A 21,859-nucleotide genomic window follows, 5' to 3' on the forward strand; every position below is an offset into this window, starting at 1 on the left:
AAGAACACAGTACACTGGAATTGGCCTCAGACCAACAGAAAGATGAAAGAGTTGCATTTATACAGTGCCTTTCACATCAGGACACCCTAAATTATTTTACGGATGTGAATTACTTTTGGAACTGCAGTCACTGTATGAAATGCAGTGACCAATTCGCACATAACAAACTCCCTGAAGCAATGTGATAATGACCAGAGAATCTGTTGTTGTGAATGCTGGTTGAGGGATAAGTATTGGCAGTAATGTGGACTGGATACCTTGATTTAACATAATAAGAAAAGCTGCTATAATGGAGAGAATATTACAATTTTCCCTTCTCTTAAGAAAAGCGATAGTTTTTAGTGGAATGGCACAGAACGTACAAAAGATGGTTACACAGTGGAGATAAGAGGAACAAAGCTGTCATTTTGCCTCTATTTTAGACAGATTTTTCTTCTGTTCTGTTTACTAACTTCAATGATCGCTTTCATTTATCAGCAACAGTTTAAATGAACTAATGTGAGGAGGTGTGGGAAGAGCAGCGTATGCAACAATAATACTCTTGTTCAGGCTTTGACTCCTTCATATTTGATGACACCTCAGGCATTTTTTTGGCTGACAGCCTCTCTTGCTTAAAGATAACCCCTTACTATAATAGAATTAATAATAAATGATTGTGCAGACCTTGTCACAAAGTGAGTAAATTACTTAATTAATAACTTTAACAAAGGCAGTTCATGTCAGAGGAAACACAGATAAGTTAGATATTTTGCGATACTGGAGGAGCCATCATGTTTGTGTGTGGGTAAAAAAAGATGTTGGCTTGAACCAAAACCTCAACCACTCAATATATAGTTCAGTATATAGCTACCAGAATTCTGTTCACAGTGGAATCAGTTAAACCTTTGGCCTTTTAACTTTTGGGAACCTGGCTTTGAAGCAGAGCCAGGCTGACAGGGTGGATAAATTTGATGGGAAACTTTGTCCCTGCACCTTACCTATACCATACCCAAACTGGAAGGATCTGCTGGCTGCCATTGAGAGTGAAAAGTGCACCCTTGCATTGTTCATTAGTGGCCTCATCCTGCAGCTTAATCATTCCCTGGAGAAAAAAAACTACTAATTCTTACAAATCCCTTCTCATTGTGAACTGCATTCAGTGTGCAAAGTTCATTGAGAACACTGTCAGAATCTGACCATCCAGGATGTGTGAGCAGAGAAGAAGCAGAGCTTTCACTGACTTACGCCAAAATTGACTATATTTACTATAATCTAAGGCTTAAACTAAGCTAGGAGAAATTGTATTCCTCGTTTTCTCTGTCTGGATCAGTCACACCTGAAGCCTGTGCATTTCCTGTTGTTACAGTCATGGGGGAGATGAAGGGAGAAATGGAGTTGGGATTGAAACCTTTTCAGGACAAACCAATCATATATGCCAAATTCAGCGACCTCACTGCATCAGACAAGTTTTGTGCCAGCTAATTTTTAACTGAAAACAGTATTTCTCCTGAAGCCATGTTGACTGTTATTAGTAACTGCAGCCCATTAATTTAACTCTTTCAGTGCCATTGGTGACTTGAATACAGGGTTAGCAAGCCTCAAGACTAATAGTTGCTGATATATGAAATTGACTCTAGTTAAAATAATTTATGCTGTATCAATATTCAGCTTTAAAAAATAACTAGTTGTGTAACTGCCTGGATGGAAGTTATAAGGACCATGGAGAGTTTGATGGAACTTAATGGTTTCCATAAAGACGTCACTTTTTTAAAAAGCAGCATGAGATGTTGTCTTCAATTTCTATAAAAGCCAAATACTTTGGGCGGTGGAAATTTGAAATAAGAACAGGAAACGCTGGAAATACTCAGCAGGTCAGGCAGCATCCGTGGAGAGAAGTTAACATTTCACAATCTTTTAATCAGAACTGCAAAAATCTCTGCAGATTGGGCTGAGTTTGCCTTTGGGGGTTGGAAGGGGCAGCACTGTTCCCCATGAATAGAGCCCATGAAAAGATGAACAACAGCGTCTTTGTGAAAGGGATTGGTTCAATGAGCTTTTTATGCACTGAACCATTGTATTTCTTAAAAGATTCAAAACAAACAACAAATTTGGGAGTACAATGGCATCACCAAATCTCATTGGGGGGGCTATTTTGTACAAAGGGTGAAAACAGGCATGAAATGTGCCCTGTGCTAATAAGATTTGTCTGTTTGGAAGTTTGTATTTCGCACACAGTTTTGGTTCTAACAGCTGATGACCATAAATGGAATGTGCCTTGAGGTGCTAAATCAGAAACATACAGTCTTAGCACCCACGTGCTGATCAGATACAATTTTCATGGAGCAACATGGGCTGAATTTTCACTCCCGGGTCGGAGCGCAGAGTCGGAAAAATTCCCAAATTGGGTGAAAGCACTCCAGATGCTCTAATTTCCATTCCAGGGGGTGGGTATTAACAGGAGTTGTGCCCACCTACCCGGGGGTGGGTATTAACAGGAGTTGGGCCTGCCACTAACAGGAGTTGGGCCCGCCACCCCCGGAAAAAGTACACAGGCAGTCACAGGTGCTGCCGGGTGCCAAGCAGTTTTGCCAACTCTGGTTGGACATATTCCTGGAGGTCTTACCACATGATCTCCCAAATCCTGCCCCACACTCCTGCCACTGGTCATCCAACACGCCCATCTCCTGGTGCCACCCCCCCCCCCCCCTCCCAATCAAAAAGCAGAGAGTCTTCATCACAAGATTGACTGTCAGTCAAGCTGCCTTCCTCCCCAGTTCAGATACTTTTTATTACTATTTGCCAGAGTGTTCAAAGAAAGACACACATTTTACTGCTCGTATGATTTTTCTCTTGGGGTTTGAGCGTAGCAGTGTACTGGAGGTCTGGTCTTTAACTCCTGGGGACTCCGGGCAATCATGGAGGGTTGACAACCCTAGTGACAAGGTGGACTGTGCAAAAGGCCCACCTTGGTGATGCAGGACTTCGTCCCAGATGTTCAAAATAACAAAAAATAGTCCTCTGGTCCTCACTCTTCATGCCCCATCCATGCCACCTCATGCATCAAGGGCTTTATAACCACTTGGAGCGGTCAATCAAACTGTGAACCTATAAGCCCCCAGTGTGATGGTGAAAGATTGCAGAATCAGTCATGTAGCACTAATCCTATAGTGGTAACCCTCAGGCTTATTTCAATGGACAGCTAGTGAAATTTCACATAGTCGCAGCAGGCTTTTATTTTTTGTTAAATTAAAGGGCAGATTTAAGCCCCCCACACACTCCCCATGCCCCATCCATGCCAACCTATGCCTCTCTACCCACCTCCATTGCCCTTTATAGCCCCTATGTCAACTTAGTACCAACTCATGCCAAACCATGACACCCCATCCAACACTCTTTGCACTTACACCCTCCATACCAACTCACCCAGTATCCACCGTGGCCAGAACTTAGAAGCCTGCTGAAATGAAGTAATATAAAGTTCTAAGCATCAATTGATGATTTCACTATTTAAAAAAAACTCTCATTAATAAAAACAATCCAATACAATACATTTAATTTTCTTCAAGTACTTAATCCACTATGGAAACAACCATTTGTAATAATAGCCCTACATCAAGGGCTTTATAACCACTTGGAGCTGTCAATCAAACTGTGAACCTATAAGCCCCCAGTGTGATGGTGAAAGATTGCAGAATCAGTCATGTAGCACTAATCCTATAGTGATAACCCTCAGGCTTATTTCAATGGACAGCTAGTGAAATTTCACATAGACGCAGCAGGCTTTTATTTTTTGTTAAAGGGCAGATTTAAATGCCTTGATAGCTTGACAGTTCCAATGAGTTTATCCACTTTTACACACTTTCATGTCTAATTTTAACAAGCCCAAATGACACCTTACCTCCCAAAATGCACTTCACCTATCTAAAAGAATATTTGATCTCTCCAAAAGGATATTCTATCTTTCCAGATGAGTCTGGCACTTTTAGCCCTTTGTCTCAAATATCTAAGGCCCACAAATCATGTTTTACATATCCCACTAATGAAAGTTACATTCGTTTGAAGGCCGCTGCACTTTTACATGTGTAGCTGTCTCCATAAACCACAGATGTGCAAAGTACAACCCGCCTCGGTCCCCCCTTGGCAAAAATGGTGGATGTCAGCATCAGGGCAGGATTTCCAGATTCAAGACTCCTAGCACTATTTTGGATAAGTCAGAGCCCCCTTCTGTCCCCACAAAAATTTGGGCCTATATGTGAACTCCTCACCCTCTCTTCCACTGAAGGTTTAGAGTGCTCTGGCTGGTACACAGCAGCACATTACATGAGAATTCAGGAACTGAGGGACAGGGTGCAGAATTTATCAGATGCAGCACTGGAAGTCCTAGAGGAGGAGGTCTGGTGAAGGGGCAAGAGGTTGGTGTCCTCAACACACTTGGATGAAGGGCAATGATGCCACCCCACCCTCCTGTCCCTCTCTTCTGCAGCAGCTGGTGCCATTCTGCCAAGCCTCCTGCTGCCTCAACCCTATTGCCACTAAACTATCGACTACCCAACTTTCCTTCCTGACCCCTATGTTGGTTGATATTTTTAACAGTTCTCTCTTCTCAAGTACTGCCCCGTCTTCTTCAAATCTACCGTCACCATCCCTTTTTCCGATAAAAGCCCTTGACTCCTCTATCCTTGCAAACTATTGCTCCATCTCCAACCACCCTTTTCTCACCAAAGTCCTTGAATGTGTTGTCACCTCCCAAACCTGTGCCCATTATTCCTGGTGCTCCATGTTTGAATCTCCCCAATTAGGTTCACAACCCTGCACCAGTGACAAAATAGGTCTTACTAAAGTCACAAACTACATCTCATGTGACCGTACAGAGGTAAAATATCCCTCTTACCTGATCTTCTGTACCCATTGACAAGGTTGACCACGCTATCCTCCTCCAACACCTCTGGCTGTGTGGACTACATGCACTTAGTTCCATTCTTATCATTCTCGTCGTAGCCAGAGAATGACCTGCAATGGCTTCTCTTCCGGTTCCCACAGCCTTCCCTTTGGTGCCCTCCTCCCCTCATGTACCACCTCCCTTGCCCCCACCCCACCACCCCGAGGATCATCTACTTGATGCCCCTCGGTACATCATCCTAAAACACAATGTCAGTTTCCACATGTACACTGATGATATACAGCTGTATCTCACGGCCACTTCTCTTGACCCCTCCACTGTCTTTGAATTGGCTGACTGCTTGTCCAGCATCCGATATTGAATGATCAGAAATTTTCTCCAATTAAATATTGGGAAATCCAAAGCCAACAATGTCAGCTCATTTCCTGGCCACTGCCTGAGGCTGAATCAGACTGTTTGCGACCTTGGAGTCGCACTTAACCAGGAGATGGGCTTCCAACCACATTTCCTCGCCACTACTAACACAAACTTGACATCATCTAACTCTGCCCTTTTCTCAGCTCATCTGCTGCTGAAATACTTATCCATCCTTTTGTTACCTCTAGGCTTGACTATCTAATGCACTCCTGTCCTGTCTCCAATGTACTATCCTCTGTAAATTGATGTCAACTTAAACTTGTGTCCCAACTCGACCCAAGTCCTGTTCATCTATCACCCCTGTGCTCCCTGCCCTACATTGGCTCCTGACTGAGTGGTGCCCCAATTTCAAAATTCTCATCCTTGATTCCAAACCTCTCCATTACCTTACCTCTCCCTCCTCTGTAACCTCCTCCAGCTGATAATCCTCCAAGATAATTCCGCTCATCTAATTCTGGCCCCTTGAGCATCCCTGATTTTAATTGTCCCATCATTGAGGGCTCTGCCTTCAATTGCCTAGGCCCTAAGCTCTGGAATTTCCTCTCTATACCTCTCTACCTCACTTCCCTCCTTTAAAACATTCCTTCTAGCTACAGGCAGTGATTAGTGTAGTGCCGCAAGAATTAGTGCTGGGATCTCAGCTATTTACAATCTTCATGACTTATATGAAGAGGCAGAAAGTAATATGTCCAAGTTTGCTGATGATACAAAGCTAGGTGCAAAGGTAAGCTGGGGAGGACACGGAAAGACGGAAAAGAGATATAGACAGGTTAAATGAGTGGACAAGAAGATGGCAGATGGAGAATAATATGGGGAAGTGTGAGGTTATTCACTTTGGTTGTAAGAATAGAAAAATAGAATAGTGCTGATGTTCAAAGAGACTTGGGTGCGCTCGTACAAAGAACGCAGAAAGTTAGCATGCAAGTATGGTAAGCAATTAGGAAGACAAGTAGCATGTTGGCCTTTATTGCTAGGAGATTGGAGTACAAGAATAAAGAAGTCCTACAATTGTACAGAGTTTTGAGAGACCACATCTGGAGGATGGTGTGTAGTTTTGCTCTCTTAAGACAGGATATCATTAGAGGTGGTGCAGTGAAGATTCACTAAATTGGTCCCTGGAATGAGAGGCTGAGTAAATTGGGCTTATATTCTTTGGAGTTTAGAAGAATCAGAGGTTATCTCATTGAAACATGCAAACATTAAGGGGAGACAGTGGTGCAGTGGTAATGTTACTGGATTAGTAGCTGGAAACTCCAGGCTAATGCTCTGGGGACACGGGTGCAAATCCTGCTTCTGACTATGAAGCTACCATTGATTTTTTGTAAAATTCCATCTAGTTCATTAATGATTCTTAGGGAAGGAAATCTGTTGTGCTTTCCTGGGCTGGCCCATATGTGACTTCAAATCCACAGCAATGTGGCTGACTCTTAACTGCCCTCTGAAATGGCCCAGCAAGCCACTTAGTTCAAGGGCAATTAAGGATGGGCAACAAATGCTGGTCTTGCCAGACGCACCCACATCCCATGAAAGAATAAACTTTTTAACAACCTTTAGGGGCTTGACGGGGTGGACAGAGAGATTATTTCCACTGATCTGGGAATCTAAAACATTGGGGCAGTCTCCGGACAAGGGACCGATCGTTTAGGACTGAGATGAGGAGAAATTACTTCACGCAAAGGGTTGTGAATTTTTGGAATTCTCTACCCAGCAGGTATTGGATGCTTCTTCATTGAATATAATGGAGTCTGGGATAGACAGATTTTTGGTTTCCCAGGGGATTAAGGGATATGGGGAGCTGGCAAGAAAGTGGAGTTGAAGATCAGCCATGATGGTTTTGAATGGCAAAGCAGGCTCGATGGGTCTTGTGGTCTACTCCTGCTCCTATTTTATGTGTTCTTGTGCACCTATTTGACCAATGTTTTGACCTTTTGCTCTAACACCTCATGGCTCTGTGTCAAATGCTCCTATGAAGTACCTTCTGATGTTTTATTACATTAAAGCAGCTTTATAAATATAAGTTGTTGTTGTTCATATCCTCTTCCCATTTCTTGTCGGGGCCAAGGGGGACCTTTCACAAAATGCCCATGATCAAGCGCTCCCTTTGTCATGGTGACACCTATAAGGTGCCTGATAAGATGATGTAGCACAGCACTTAACTTGTTTCAGAAGAAGTCCTCAGAGGATATCCAAAATAAATGTGCTCAGGTTTTGATGAATGTCAAATTGACAAATGTCCCAGAAAGTCTCCTGATGTGTTTAAGCTCCCCTTCGCTGTGCTTGTAACATTGAACATGAAATAGCGAGAATCCCTTTAAGTAACACTTGAAATCGACACCAGTACCATGTTTACTCCCAAACAGCTGGTCGCTAGCCACCAAAAAGCTTTACAGTCTCCTTAATGAGTGCTAGCAGGCATTTGAAGTGGCAATTAGCTGTTTAACTAACCTCAGGGTGGCAGTTCCTAGCGCTCTACTGAGGTGGTGTCTTGCAAAGTTAGTTCCATTGGGACCTTAAAAAGACATGTTCAAAATAATGCAGGTCACTTACTGTGCATGAAACACAGTTTGAATTCTAATTTTTGAAAGCTCTCTTGTCATATTGGGTGGAAAGTGGTTGTGAGGAGGGAGGGGTGTTGGGGGCTGTAGAATTGGGAAGGAGGGCAGGGAGTGCCTATCACCTTCCCGACAGGGAGCAATGCACTCATCAGCGGGGAACGTCATGGATGGCCTGCCTGCCAAGAGGCCAATTGAGGCCATTAACTGTCCAAATAAGGGCCACTCAAGAGCCTCTTCCTCCCATCGCTGACAGCTTCTGCTGCATGGACAGTCTGCCAGTAAAAGGTGGCAGCCTCCCAGCAGATTCAAGGGTGGGTGCTGCTTTCTGATCAGACATTCTTTGGCCCATGGAGGGTACACCCAGTGGAAAGAGTCACCCCCTTAGAGTCAGCCAACCCCCCGAGACATCACCAACTTGCAATTCTATCTTAATGCATTAACTACTGTCATCCTGACGTTTTATTAGAAACATTGTTTTTAAATCAGAGAGTTCTTTAAAATCACAAATCGACGATTCTGGTTATATCTCAAAGAAGTTCATATGAATCACAGTGATTTGAAACAAAATACCATTCAGATGTATCTCACCACCTTATCTGTGGACAATACATGGGCTGTGGTTATCTTTTCTGCCATCTGTGACTCAGAGACGAATGATGTAATTTGCTTGGCAGCGACACCAAAGTTGCTCAGAATTCTTTTGAACTAAGGTCCTCCTTGCACAAACACATTATTCCAGTTTCCCTTTACTTATGAGAGCATATATATAGTATTCATATCTGGAGCAGAATTACCCAAAAGATGATTGTTCCCACTTCCGGGTAATCACTTACTGCTAATTATAGTCAGTAATATATTCCTCTTAAGTTTCGCCATGAGTTTTCCTTCAGATCGCTGACTGTAACTTTGACACAGTTATAAAACTGATGTCTGAAACACCAAGGCCAGAATCTTACACTCTCCTTCTCCCCACCATCACCATCCCCCAACCTCAGCGGGCTCTGAGGTGCGGGGTGGGGTGGGGGGGGGGGGAACATGAAATTGCCTGCCCAACCTTGTCAGAATTTTACGCTGGGGCGGGCAGGGCCTCAGTTGGGAAGCCCACCTTTGTTCCATTTAAGGCCCTTAAGTGGCCATGTAATGGCCTCTAGAGGGCCTTTTCCCACCTAGCCTCAATTTTCAGGCTGGCAGACAGATGGTGGACCAGGGGTGGAAACCGGAAATTCAACAAAGTGCAACCTCGGGAGGGGGTAAGTTCGGATGGTGGAGGGCCTCCTCAGAAGACCGCTTCTGACTGGGGATGTCCTCTCCTTAGGGCCCGGTGACCTCCGGACTTCCCTCCCCCGCCCACCCCGACCTTTCCCCTGAAACCCCGATCACCCCTCCTCGCAACACCCCCAGGCCTTCCCTACACGCCCCCCTGTCACTTACCTGTCCTCCAGTTCCCGGCACTTAGTTCCAGGCAGCTCCTTGCAGTGCCTCTTCAGGCCACTGCAGCGTTGTTCCTGGAATGACCGGAGAGCTACAGGCCAATCTGATTGGCCAGCAGCTGATTGGCCACCAATCTGATTGGCCGGCAGCCCTGCAAGGCGAGACTTCCTCCTGATGACAGGCCTTATGCCAATCAATGCTTGTTAGAGCATAAAACGGCCATGGTGCTGTCTGCCACTCAGGGTTTTAACACCTATGATTAAATATGGTTTAGTTTCACATGGGCATGGGATGATTTGGTTCTTAAAAGCAATTCTAGTGACTGATTAGAAAGGTGTAACACAGTCTGAGCATCTTGAGTAATGAATCAAAGACTGCATTACATTTTAGGCAGATTTTTATGGTCATGTTTTATTATTTCTGAAAATAAATTGCTAATTTCCCCCCAATTCATAGCTTTAATGGATTTAGAGTGAATGGTAGCGACATGGCATATAAACAGTAAAACAGTGGCAAAGGAGGGATGGGGCCAATTAGGGACCTAAGAGCGTATTTACACATGGAGGCAGGGAAGCTGGTTGAGGTACGAAATGAATACTTTGCACCTGTCTTTACCAAGAAAGAAGATGCTATCCAAGTCATGGTGAAAGAGAAGGTAGCTGAAATACCTTTCATCCCTTTCCTAAGATTCACTCAGTTCTTTTGAAGGGTCATGAGGACTCGAAACGTCAACTCTTTTCTTCTCCGCCGATGCTGCCAGACCTGCTGAGTTTTTCCAGGTAATTCTGCTTTTGAGCTGAAATACCTGGTGGGTTTAAACTTGACAAGGGGGAGGTATTGGATAGGCTGCCTGTCCTTTAAGTTCATAAGTCACCAGGATCAGATGAGATGCATCTAAGGATACTGAAGGAAGTTATGATGGAAATTGCGGAGACACTGGCCATAATTTTCCAGTCCTCCTTATGTACAGGCATGTTGCCAGAGGACTGGAGAATTGCAAATGTTACACCCTTGTACAAAATAAGTGTAAAGGTAAGCCCAGCAATGAAAGGCCAATCAGTTTAACCTTGGTGGTGGGAATACTTTTGGAAACGATAATTCTGGACAAAATTTTTTGTCACTTGAACAAATTTAGATGAATTAAAACCAGTCTGGATTTGTTAAGGGCAAATCATATTTAAGTAATCTGATTGAGTTTTTTTGATGAGATAACAGAGAGGGTTGATGAGGGTAATGCACTTGATGTGGTATATATTGATTTCCAAAAGACAGATAAAGTGCCACACAGCATACTTGTGAACAAAGTTGGAGCTCATGGAATGAAAGGGAAAGTAGCAACATGGATAAAAAAATTGGCTGAATGACAGGAAACAGGGTAGAAGTGAACGTTGTTTTTTTTAGATTGGAGGAAGATTTATAGTGGAGTTCCCCAGGGATCAGTGTTAGGACCCCTCCTCTTCTTGATATATGTCAATGATCTTGACTTTGGTGTACAGAGTAAAATTTCAAAATTTATGGCTGACATGAAATTTGGAAGTATTGTGAACTGTAAGGAGAATAGTGTAAAACTTCAAAAACACGGATTGGTGGAATGGGTGGACAAGTGGTGGATGAAATTTAACATAGAGATCTGGAAGAACGGGGAGAAAAATATAACACAAAAGGTACAATTATAAAGTGGGTGTGGGAGCCCAGGGACATGTATATGTGCATCATTGTGAGAGAGGCTAAAAAGCATATAAGATTCATAAATAGGGGCATAGAGTACAAAAGCCAGAAAGTTATGATAAACCTATATAAGAGCTCAATTGGAGTATTGCATCCAGTTCTGGGCACCATACGTTAGGAAAAATGGGAAAACATTTGAAAGGATGCAGAACAGATTCATGAGAATGGTTCCAAAGATGAGGGACTTCAGTTAGGCAGATAGATTGAAGAAGCTGGGGCTGTTCTCCTCGGAGAAGAGATGGTTCAGAGGAGCTTTGATAGAAGTATTCAAAATCATGAGTGATCTAGACAAAGTAGCTAGAGAGAAAGCGTTCCCTTTGGTGGAAGGATCGAGAAGCAGGGTCACTGATTTAAGGTGATTGGCAAAAGGAACAATGGCAAACGTAGGAATTTATTTTTACCCAGCGAGTGGTTAGGATCTGGAGTGCACTGCTTGAGAGTGTGGTGGAGGCAGATACAATTGTGGCTTTCAAAAGGGAATTAATCATTTACAGGACTTTGGGAAAAGCCAAGGAAGTGATACTAGGTGAACTGCTCCTACAGAGAGCTAGCATAGACACAATAGGCTGAAATGCCTCTTCCTTTTATTCTATAACGTTTCTATGATTCGATGTGGTTTTCCCCAGATGATTTGAATATTAAAAATCCATTTCAGAAACAAAAAGAAATGGGGTAATCAGAATGCACCTACAATAATGCTCCTTTCACATATATTGTGCAGCTGAAACAGTATTCCGCTAAAATAACTGATGCAATTTGTTTTCAAACCAACTGCAAAGTGCGCAAACTCTGCATGTCATAGGTCCACCTAAATCCTTCAGAGCTCACCAAGAGGGCATCACTGATTTAAAAGAGATTGGGGCCAATTTCCCACTGCAGCCCATCCTGTGATTCAGCACAAACAGGACAGGGAGTCACTGCAAATTGAAACAATAATGTCACATCTCCATTGGCTGCCTGTTATGATCCCAGCTGAGCTTATCCCTGAACAAACCTGATCCCAGAGTGGAACCCAGATGGTTGGAAGATCCTAACTTTTATTTGTTTGTTTAGATACATGGAGAGTAGCTTCTGAAGAGAGGCACGGGGATCAGCTGGTGAACTTATAATAAAAGAATAAAACATTTATTCAACAAGGAAAGATGAGCTATATTACAATACTCCTTCACCTTTATAAAGGTTTACAAATTTGAAAGGATAACACAAGTTACAAAAGCTATCTTATACTCTACTGTACACAGTAGATACACAGTCCATGTAAACCTATGGCACCCTGTGGTCAGACACACCACCCTCTGAACCAATTGGCAGATGCCACCTCAAACGGATGCTATGGATCTCTCCTCAAATCCCCCAGATACTTGTCACACCATGAGCTAACCGGTCTCACTGCACTCCATCCTTCACACGATAGTTTCCAATCTCCCCTCTCCAAGACCTCGCCTTGGAATCTTCTCCCAAATGAACATTTTCTCTCAGACACCTTCTGCAAGATCTCCTTCTGATCTTCCTCTTCACTGGGTCACCACATGCATTCAAGCTGTCTTCCCTGCACTCGGTCTCTCTGACTCAGCCATCAACCACCGCTTCACATACCCATAGCCAAGAGTTACAGACCTTCAGTTGTCTCTTTGGACCTTCTTGCCTCTTGCAAACAGTTCTTGCTTTAAATCTGCTTTCTGCAGCTTTTTCCTCTTTAAACCTGAAGCTTGGAGCCTTTCTCTCTGCCCCTCACTCTTAATTCACTTAACAGGACCTTTTTCTAGATTCCTGTCCTTCCTTTGACTAGAAGTTTTTCTTGGGGCTTTCTCTTCTTCTGCTCCCCTGGATTCTTGGGATCTTTTCCTAAGCTTGGGACTTCTATCTGTCCCCTCTTAGGCTGCTTCTGCTTTAGAGCTGTCTTCAAACCAACTGCACTCAAACAGCTTCTAAAGCAAACTGCATGTGTGTGTGTGTGTGTGTGTATATGAGGAAGGGACCTGCCTCTCTGGCCCCCTGTTACTAAGCAACAGCCTAATCCTTCTATGTTTACCTTTACTTTATAGGAGTCATAACACTCCTCATTAGAAATGCAAGCACCCTTTTAAAGGGAACTAAAACTCCATTTGGCCTTTCTTAACACAGATACAGAAATACAAATCAAACTTAAACTTTAAAGCTAAAACTCATACCTAATGCCCACAAATACAAATATAATTTACTTAAACTATCTCTATGTCCTAGCACTACCCCAGACCTGTTGAACACTGTTTGCAACTGGGCTTTGAAATGGGCAGCCAGTGATTCTGCCCAAGACAGTCAAGAACCTAGCTTCCTATGCAGGTTGGGGCACTTAAGCCAGTTAGTGAAGCCCATTTACAATTTTCAACGCCAATGGGAGGGTGCACTCTGTCTATTGGTGCCAGATATGAACCAATGGCCCTTAAAAGCACAGCTGCAGGTCACTCAACAACAGACAAGTTTCAGAAATAAAAGTAATTTTTTAGTGTACGGGAAGACCATTAATACTTTTCAAATATCGCGCTTCAAGATTCCTCCCCTTGGCCTTACCCCCTCCCTCCCCTACCCCTCCCAGCACTTTTATCCTGCTGCAGTGAGCAAGCTGCTTGGAATGCATAAAAAACATACACTAAACCTGGAGATGAGGCCTAACCATGATTCAGACCTCTTGCTGCAGCCATAGGATTTGATGCCAGTTTGGGCTATAGTTCAACATTTTGCTCATCATGTTCCCTTAATTTAACAAAATATTGATAGCATAATATGTTGGCACCATTCACTTGTCAATCAGAGAAATCACTGACCTGGTAAATGCACGTGTCCATGTTGTAGAGACAATTGGCCCAATGGCCTGAATAGCCTTTTCTTATCCATCCTTTCTGTGACCTACTATGGTATTTCTTGGCAGAATCTCAGTACAACAGAATTGAGAATACAAAAGCATAAAGTTCAAATCTCCAGCAGTCAATTATTACTGAATGATTAACGTTTCTTTCATACTTTGATGTAATACAGAAGAACAAGATTAAGTATAAAAACAAGATTAAATGATGTAATTTTCAAAATTTGAATTAATTTGGATTGCGCTGCTAATGTTACTTTATTGCACTTCATCACATTTTGATAAAATAACGAGTGACATTTTGTTCATTCATAACTGAGAAATACTGGAAGTTCAATTTTAAGATATTGAACTGATGGAGTGCAGCATTCCATAGCTGTATTTGGTATTTTGTTTACACAGTAAGAGAATACCAACAGAATCTGGAATATTTAGAAACGTTATTAAAATGAGAAAAGAAAATATAGAGCAGAATGTTGGAGTCATGTTGCAGGTGATTACAGTAAATGAATGATAATATATACTTTTGTCATCAATAAACTTAAAACAATGTTGACACATGCTTTGCTTCTATACAGATGTTCTATTAATTATTTAATATTCTGGATGCAAGATGAAATATTTGTATTGTTAAATGCATTGACACGTGTATAATTGTTAAGGCTCACTCCAGATAATATATCCTCATTGCCCAGTACGAACATCTGCTTTTATTGGAAAGACTCAACTCCCTATGAAGAGAAATACAACCTTTTCAGAATAGTATTCTCTGATACCAGGTCACAGGATGAACAATGAATCCTTTTTCCTGGGGCACTCTGCATTAAAAATTGTGCAGTTCTGATTTCACTTATGGCCAGAAGATACTACACTGACAGATTGTAAGTCTTGGGCAGACAGCTATAGAATGAATAATAAGAAGGTAGATTAATATAAGAGTTAATTAAGAAAAATAGCAGATTGAGCTGGATTATAATATCTACCTAACTCTCAATGTATCTTCCGAAACAATAAAAATAAGACTTTAGCAACTCTCTTCAGCAAGCTTGGTAACTTGGTTTATGCATTCTTTAAGGAAAGGTTTTAAGTGAGAATTGAATCCTCAGGAAGTCCTTTATTATCCATTGCCAGCAGAGCTAGAAGGAAACTGGAGAGTAAACACTTTACTTCCAGATGTATCTCTCTCTTCCAGCGGCTGGCTCAAAGGAAGATAAACAGATATTATTCATCATTAATAATCCACTATGAAGCATTCTTTACAATGTCAGCCAAGCCATGTTTCACAGGTGATAGGATGGTTCCTGAGATACCAGACAAGGGACTTACATGCAGTCAGGATACAGCCAAACTGTCATAATCTTGCTTGACCCACTGAAAGGATAGTTGAAACAGTCATTGATGGAAGTTTAAGCAATTTATCAACATTCAGGCTTGAATTTCGCTCTGGGTCAGGAGTACAGAGTCAGGGGAATTCCCGGCTCCGCAAATCTGACTCCTGAAAAACTGCCCCAGATGGTCAGATTTTCATTCCAGAGGGGCGGGGTGTAACAGGATGCATGCCTGCCACCCTCGGAAACAGTGTAGAGGCAGCACAGGGGCTGTCGGGTGCAGAGGTGGGGTAGGCGAGAAGCCGGCCTCAGTGACCAGGCATTTTCTCTCAGCTGCATAAAAAACAATAAAACAAAAGACAGCCCTCTAGCCCTCACCCCCCTCACACACCCCGTCAGGCCCTCTCACCCCCACACACTCCCCATCCCCCAACCATGCCTACCCATGTCACCTCATGCCCCCACCCAACCCCATGGCCCCGCATACCCTCCATGCCAACCAATGTCCTTCTGCCAATACCCATGGACCCATTCACTTGATGCCAACCTATGCCACTCCACACACACCCAGGACCCTTTATGGCCCCAAGCCAACTTAGTGTCAACTCATGCCCCCAATGCACCATGCCCTTAACACCCTTCATGCCAACTCATCCAGTATCAACCATGGGCAGGCCTCAGGACCCATGCTGAGAGGAAATAAAATAAAGTGTCTATTGATGAATTCACTATTTTTAAAAAAATCTCTGATTAATAAAAACCCATTCATTACACTTAAATTCCTTCAACAACTCAATCCCTTATAACAGCAAACATTTGTATTTACAGCCCCACATCAAAGACTTTATAATCACTTGGAGCTTTCAGTCAAACTGTTAAAGAACAGGCACCTCACTGATAATGATAGGTTGTGAAATCAGTCATGAAGCACAAATCCTACAATGGAAGCCCTCAGGCTTATGTCAGCACAGTGAAATAGCAAGCACTGATTCTTTTAAAACTGCAGAGTGATTTTTTTGTAATTTAAAGGCTAGGAGATTTAAATCCCTTGACAGTTTGACAGTTCCAGTGAGCTTTAACAGTTCCAGTGAGCTTTAACAGTTCCCTTGACCGCTCCATCGACAGCTCCCTTACCAGTTCCCTTGACAGTCCTCTTGACAGCTTGATAGCTCTAATGAGTTTATCCACTTTTTGCGCATATCCAGGTCTACTTTTAACAATCCCAAAGGGCACTTGACCTCTCTCAAAGGGCAACTTACCTCACTGAAATGTGTCCCTGGACCCTTCCAAAAGGGTATCCTACCTCCACAAAGAACTCTGCTAACTAGACTTTCTCCTGATAGGTCTAAAGTGCACAAGTTGTGTTTCGGACATCCCACTAGCAAAAATTGGACATGACTGAAGGTACCTGCACTTTTACATCTGGAACTGCCTCTGTGAACTACGGATATGCAAAGTACAACCCACCCCCATTTCCCTCCCCCCACCCCAGTGAAAATGGGTTTCAGGGGCGATGCTTCAAGAATCGGGCCTCCAGCGCCGTTTTCGATAAGCCGGAGAGCCTCTGTATGAAAATTCAGGCCTCAGTGTTTCTGTCAGCTGGGCAGATATTGGCCGTGATTTTCTGGCCCCACCATGACAGGACCCCCCACCGGTAATGCACCGGGCCAGCCAAAATTCCATTGATTTTCAATGGGACCAAAAGATCCTGGCAGCAGACGGGGCCAGAAAATCCCAGCCATTGTCTCCCAATTCCTCTAAAATAATCCACTTAATCAGACAGAAATAACCCCAGTTAAAGTTGACACATATGAATTAGCCGATTTTGTTCATTTTTCACCTCCCCAATACAGAGAAAGTCAGACAGCTATATGGAAGATCCGAAAAGAGATTTTAAAATTATGACATTATTGGCAAGTGACAAATTCCAAGGAAGTAGTAGAGCAAATTTCCAAGTCCTTCCCTGCAGCATTCAAGGTATCTCACTCTATGTGACAGTTGATATATTTACTCCAATATATACAGATTCTTGTGATCTGAGACAGGATAGATGTTTGAATCTTCCACAGCCTAATCTCACGAAATGAAGTATTTATAGCTGTAATTTTATTTTAAAACCAATGCAATATAAATGACCAATGGACATTTGTTCCTTTTACATTTAGGAATGACCTGCTAAAAATATTTAATGCCTCTTTCATTTCTGAGAATTAATTCCCCTACCCAGGCAGATCTATACACTAGCAAATTGACTCATGCCAATGGAGGGAAGGTCACCAATTTGTATAGGAGGATGGGCATCAGGCAAAAGGACAAGTTACCACTAGTACATGGATCCTTTGCACAGATGCTCCTATTCTCTGACCTTATGACATAAAACATTCAGTCTTTTCATAGAATGACATTTCATTCACCTGCATGATGTCATGATGGGCACTGATTGTCACATAAAGGACCCTGAAACTCTGAAACCATACAATCTCCCAATTACACTTGAACCCAAAAGCTAGCAGTTGTGTTTATATATAGAGGATTTCAGTTAAGTACTTATTGATCACCTGTCAGCCATTACAAGTTACATATTACAGTTATTAATATTCCACTGAAAAACTTAAGATGAAGACTACACAGTTATTAAAATATACCCAATACTATTGATGCCATGTTATTACAGGATTCTTTAATTTCTCTTTTGGGGTGAAGACCACTTTGTTCAGATATTTAATTATTTTTCAAACTTATTTATTCCAATATTTTGTTTTTCTTTTCAATGCAATCCAATAGTAAGAAAGTGTGCACTCTTTCCAGTGTTTGAATCAGACTTTTTTACCAGTCTCGGCTCCATTACTGAGATGGAGTTGGAGAGATACTGCTATTATTTGCATTTCTCTGAAAATGTGTTAAAAGTGACCCAGTGTATTTTTGTGTTTGGCAGGTTGATGACCAAATGAAACTTCTTCAGAACTGCTGGAGTGAGCTTTTAATCTTGGATCACATTTATAGGCAAGTGGCACATTGGAAAGAGGGTGCAATCCTCCTTGTTACTGGGCAACAGGTGAGTACAGAAGAGGCTTGCTTGACTCCAAAAAGGTCCAGGGAGCAGTTACCTTTCTCTGACCTTTTCATAATATTTGACTTAGAGGTCAATGAAAATATATGATTCAATCTTGCTTTCTTCCAAACATGCCCAGTGTTTGTTTCAGGCTCTGTGGTGGGAAAACTAAAATCAATAACCCCCAGCATAGAAATATTCATCTTCAAGCAGTCATAATTTGTTGTCGATTGCTATAATCATTTAATTTTAACCTTCTCCAGTTCGAATGGCAGTGGTTAGGTTAGTGGACCAGTAATCCAGAGGTTGGACTAATAATCTCAGTTAGAGAATCTGAATTCAATGTTAAAAAGTCTGGAAATAAAAGACGATTACCAATTTAAAGAAAAAAGTGGCCAGAAGGCTATTGGATTGTCATAAAAACTTAACAGGTTCACCTATGCCCTTTCGGGAAGTAAACCTCCCATCCTTGTCCAGTCTGGCCTATCTGTGACAAAAACAGAATTACCTGGAAAAACTCAGCAGGTCTGGCAGCATTGGCGGAGAAGAAAAGAGTTGACGTTTCGAGTCCTCATGACCCTTCTACAGAACTTGAGTGAATCCAAGAAAGGGGTGAAATATAAGCTGGTTTAAGGTGGGGGGGGGGGGGGGGGGTGGGGGTTGGGTGGGGGGAGAGAAGTGGAGGGGGTTGGTGTGGTTGTAGGGACAAACAAGCAGTGATAGAAGCAGATCATCAAAAGATGTCACAGACAACAGAACAAAAGAACACATAGGTGTTAAAGTTGGTGATATTATCTAAACGAATGTGCTAATTAAGAATGGATGGTAGGGCACTCAAGGTATAGCTCTAGTGGAGGTGGGGGGAGCATAAAAGATTCAAAAATATTTAAAAATAATGGAAATAGGTGGGAAAAGAAAAATCTATATAATTTATTGGAAAAAACAAAAGGAAGGGGGAAGAAACAGAAAGGAGGTGGGGATGGAGGAGGGAGCTCAAGACCTAAAGTTGTTGAATTCAATATTCGGTCCGGAAGGCTGTAAAGTGCCTAGTCGGAATATGAGGTGTTGTTCCTCCAGTTTGCGTTGGGCTTCACTGGAACAATACAGCAAGCCAAGGACAGACAAGTGGGCAAGACTGCAGGGTGGAGTGTTAAAATGGCAAGCGACAGGGAGGTTTGGCTCATTCTTGCGGACAGACCGCAGGTGTTCTGCAAAGCGGCCGCCCAGTTTACGTTTGGTCTCTCCAATGTAGAGGAGACCACACTGGGAGCAACGAATGCAGTAGACTAAGTTGGTGGAAATGCAAGTGAAATGCTGCTTCACTTGAAAGGAGTGTTTGGGCCCTTGGACGATGAGGAGAGAGGAAGTGAAGGGGCAGGTGTTGCATCTTTTGCGTGGGCATGGGGTGGTGCCATAGGAGGGGGTTGAGGAGTAGGGGGTGATGGAGGAGTGGATCACGGTGTCCCGGAGGGAATGATCCCTATGGAATGCCGATAGGGGGGGTGAAGGGAAGATGTGTTTGGTGGTGGCATCATACTGGAGTTGGCGGAAATGGCAGAGGATGATCCTTTGAATGCGGAGGCTGGTGGGGTGATAAGTGAGGACAGGGGATGGAGGAGGGAGCTCAAGACCTAAAGTTGTTGAATTCAATATTCAGTCCAGAAGGCTGTAACCTCCTTTCTGTTTCTTCCCCCTTCCTTTTGTTTTTTCGAATAAGTTATATAGATTTTTCTTTTCCCACCTATTTCCATTATTTTTAAATATTTTATGCTCCCCCCACCCTCACTAGAGCTATACCTTGAGTGCCCTACCATCCATTCTTAATTAGCACATTCGTTTAGATAATATCACCAACTTTAACACCTATGTGTTCTTTTGTTCTTTTGTCTGTGACATCTTTTGATGATCTGCTTCTATCACTGCTTTTTATGTCCCTACAACCACACCAATCCCCTCCACTTCTCTCCCCCCACCCAACCCCCGCCCATCACCTTAAACCAGCTTATATTTCACCCCTTTCTTGGATTCACTCAAGTTCTGTCGAAGGGTCATGAGGACTTGAAATGTCAACTCTTTTCTTCTCCGCCGATGCTGCCAGACCTGCTGAGTTTTTCCAGGTAATTCTGTTTTTGTTTTGGATTTCCAGCATCCGCAGTTTTTTTGTTTTTGGCCTATCTGTGACTCCAGTCCTACATCAATGAGGTTGATTCTTAACTGCCTCCTCACGTGACCTAGCAAGCTGCTCAGTGGTCAAAAGCTGCTACCATTGTTTCAGGAAACCGGGCTATCCTTAGCATCTCAGGGCAATTAGGGATGGGCAATAAATGCTGGTCTTGCCAACGATGCCCACATTCTGAAAATGGAAAAAAAATCCCAGGCTTCAAGGACTGTTTTCAATTACTGAAAACCTATGTTGTTTTTATAATTCTGGGAACCAGTTATAAACCAGTTTCAAACTTGCAGAATTGCAACGAGCGGCTTTATTCTATTAATTCATTTGATGTTCCATCTGAATGAATCTATTTTCTAAAGGTGATTATGTAGAGCTGTGCAAAGCTCCTTTATGAACTGGAGTTTATGTTATACCGTATCAGAATTCAACCCTGTGATTTCTTCGAAAGAATTTCATTGTCGTTTCAAACTCCATTTTTGTTACCTTCTTTCTCAAATAAAACCAGCAGGTATTTGATATTATCTGAATCGTTGTCGTTGGAGACATCTGACGAAATCCTGGGTTTTGATGGAAGTTCATACCTGAAACTTTAATTTAACGCCTCTTCAAATTACGATGAACCTGCAGTAAAATTCTCCAGCGACCGGGCAGGATTTTGAGGTCGGAAGGCTGGCCCAGCCAGCGAGCCCCGGAACAGCTGGGAAACGGTCCACCACCCCCGATCAGCCCCTGACCGCCGTTTCATGCCGGAGAGCCGATTAAGGCCCGCCAAGCGTGAACTGCAGCTCCCCCAACGGTCAGAAAGGGCGGAGGTGGGGGGACAGGGGGGCCCTGTTGGCCGCTGGGTCCGGTAACGACCCAGCGGCCGGTTTAAAACCGGCACAGGCAGGCCCCGGAAGGCTGCCGGCGATGAAGACATTCTCGGTGTTGTCAGCAGGGGAATAAAAATAATGGATGCAAATGCGGCTGCAGATGCCCAGACGGGAGGGCAGCTAGGGTGGGTGCTCAGCACCCCCCAAGTGCCGCAAGAGGTTTAACGACCTGCTGTGCTCAGGAAGGGTGAGTACCGTGTTGGCATGGATCAGTCTGTTGAAGCATTAAGGGCTAACCGTTCCCCGTGGAGCTCAGGGCTGTTAGAGTCTCAGTGCCAAACATCAATGACGCCGGAGCTGGCCAATGGGGTGAGCCCTGGCTGCTTGGACTGAGTGCCTTGCGGCTCGAGGGCAGCAACTCGGATGTGCCCTGCGAGGCGTTCCTCAGCTGGGGTTGGCCAGACTGCAGTGGTGCTACAGGTATAGAGAGTGGACTAATCAATGCTCCTCTGTCCTTTCAGAAGAAGATGGTCCATAACAACATTGAAAGATCGCGGACTGGTGGAGGCCCCACTAACCTCCTAATCCTCACCAGATAGGAGCAGGACACCTTGGAGCTGGAGAGGCCACATACCTTAGTCA

At 43.3% G+C, this 21,859-nt stretch overlaps 1 protein-coding gene across 3 annotated transcripts in view; it reads left to right on the forward strand.

The window, feature by feature from the left end:
- nr5a2 (nuclear receptor subfamily 5, group A, member 2) overlaps positions 1-21,859 on the forward strand; it is a 189,565-nt gene that overhangs the window by 85,950 nt on the left and 81,756 nt on the right. For all 3 annotated transcript variants that reach the window (XM_041208469.1, XM_041208467.1, XM_041208468.1), the window contains one exon: positions 18,116-18,235. In XM_041208469.1, the coding sequence (XP_041064403.1) occupies positions 18,116-18,235 (120 nt within the window). The remainder of the gene's footprint in view (positions 1-18,115; positions 18,236-21,859) is intronic.

This window comes from Carcharodon carcharias, chromosome 16 (assembly GCF_017639515.1).
Source record: "Carcharodon carcharias isolate sCarCar2 chromosome 16, sCarCar2.pri, whole genome shotgun sequence".
NCBI lineage: Eukaryota > Metazoa > Chordata > Chondrichthyes > Lamniformes > Lamnidae > Carcharodon > Carcharodon carcharias.